This window comes from Limulus polyphemus, unplaced genomic scaffold (assembly GCF_000517525.1).
Source record: "Limulus polyphemus unplaced genomic scaffold, Limulus_polyphemus-2.1.2 Scaffold6882, whole genome shotgun sequence".
Taxonomy (NCBI): domain Eukaryota; kingdom Metazoa; phylum Arthropoda; class Merostomata; order Xiphosura; family Limulidae; genus Limulus; species Limulus polyphemus.
This window is the reverse complement of record NW_013672492.1, coordinates 5303-6456: the sequence shown is the minus strand read 5'-3', so window position 1 is coordinate 6456 and position 1154 is coordinate 5303. Positions and strand designations below refer to the sequence as shown.

The 1154-nt window shown below is 42.1% G+C and overlaps 1 protein-coding gene across 1 annotated transcript in view; it reads right to left on the bottom strand.

The window, feature by feature from the left end:
* LOC111089640 (nose resistant to fluoxetine protein 6-like) overlaps positions 1 to 835 on the bottom strand; it is an 11297-nt gene extending 10462 nt beyond the window's left edge. Inside the window, exon 1 of the mRNA XM_022402523.1 lies at positions 379 to 835. Within this exon, the coding sequence (XP_022258231.1) occupies positions 379 to 835 (457 nt within the window). The remainder of the gene's footprint in view (positions 1 to 378) is intronic.
* Positions 836 to 1154: the final 319 nt, after the last annotated feature.

Here is a 1154-nt window from a genome sequence, read left to right as displayed (position 1 = left end):
AGCTATATATGATCATTAAGTAATCCTGTCTGTAGCCAAGCGGTATCTACGTACTAGCTAGCTCATTCTGTCCTATCTTCTGGTATTCCTCTAGATGTCTGATTTAGTGTCAGTCTCTAATCCGCAGGTATGTATCTGTTTCTCACCCCATCTGTCCATCTTTCTGGGTATTCCTCCAGATGTCTGATTTAGTGTCAGTCTCTAATCCGCAGGTATGTATCTGTTTCTCACCCCATCTGTCCATCTTTCTGGGTATTCCTCCAGATGTCTGATTTAGTGTCAGTCTCTTATTGTCCTCTAGTTTCTATATGTATTGTAGTACTCATCTACCTGTCTGTCGTATTATTAATCTGTCTATTCCTATGTAATGGTACTCACTTCTTATTGCCCAAGATTTGAGTTGTCGAACGCTGATCACCATTTTCAACAAACGTGAAAGACATGGACTTGAAATATGGACTTTAGACGTAATCCGTAACATGCTCGGTAACAAGTGTTTCATGATGGTATTAATCGCATCTTTAACTGTGTTCTCTACGTCAACCCATCGTTGTTGAGAGTTTGTGGTGTTGACTACTGATGTCGTGAGTTTCCTGTTGGTCACTGTCTCTGTTTTAGCTGTTGCTGGTCTAGTCCGAACCACGTGATGACTCCGTGATGGTGCAGATGTAAGATCAGTTGATAACTTTATCTGTTTCTCTGATGAGCTAGCAGAGGGTAGAGTTTTCTTGCTAATAATTGTACTAATTATTTCACTCGTCGTGTCACCTCCAAACAAAACTGCTACTGATGTCAGTATTAAACTTGTGACACTTAAAAACACTTGTAGCTCCATGCCAGATAACCAGTTGTGTTCGTGAGACTGTAACGTTGCTCGTGCCAATCTCTGTGTATTTTAGTCCTCGCTTGTTTACCAAACACCTGGTGCGCCTTCGATACCTGTGGTGGGCACATCACAGACAACCCATTGTGTACCTTTGTGACTAACGACAAACAAACGTTCTTTTTATGAAAGTAAAATTGTATTGGTAAACAGGACGATATCAGAAAAGTAGTTTTGGTTGTGTCACTTCTGGTGGTTAGAACCGTTAAGTGCCCGGCATGGCCAGGTGGATAAGGCGCTCGACTCACAAGCTGAGGGTCGCGGGTTCGAA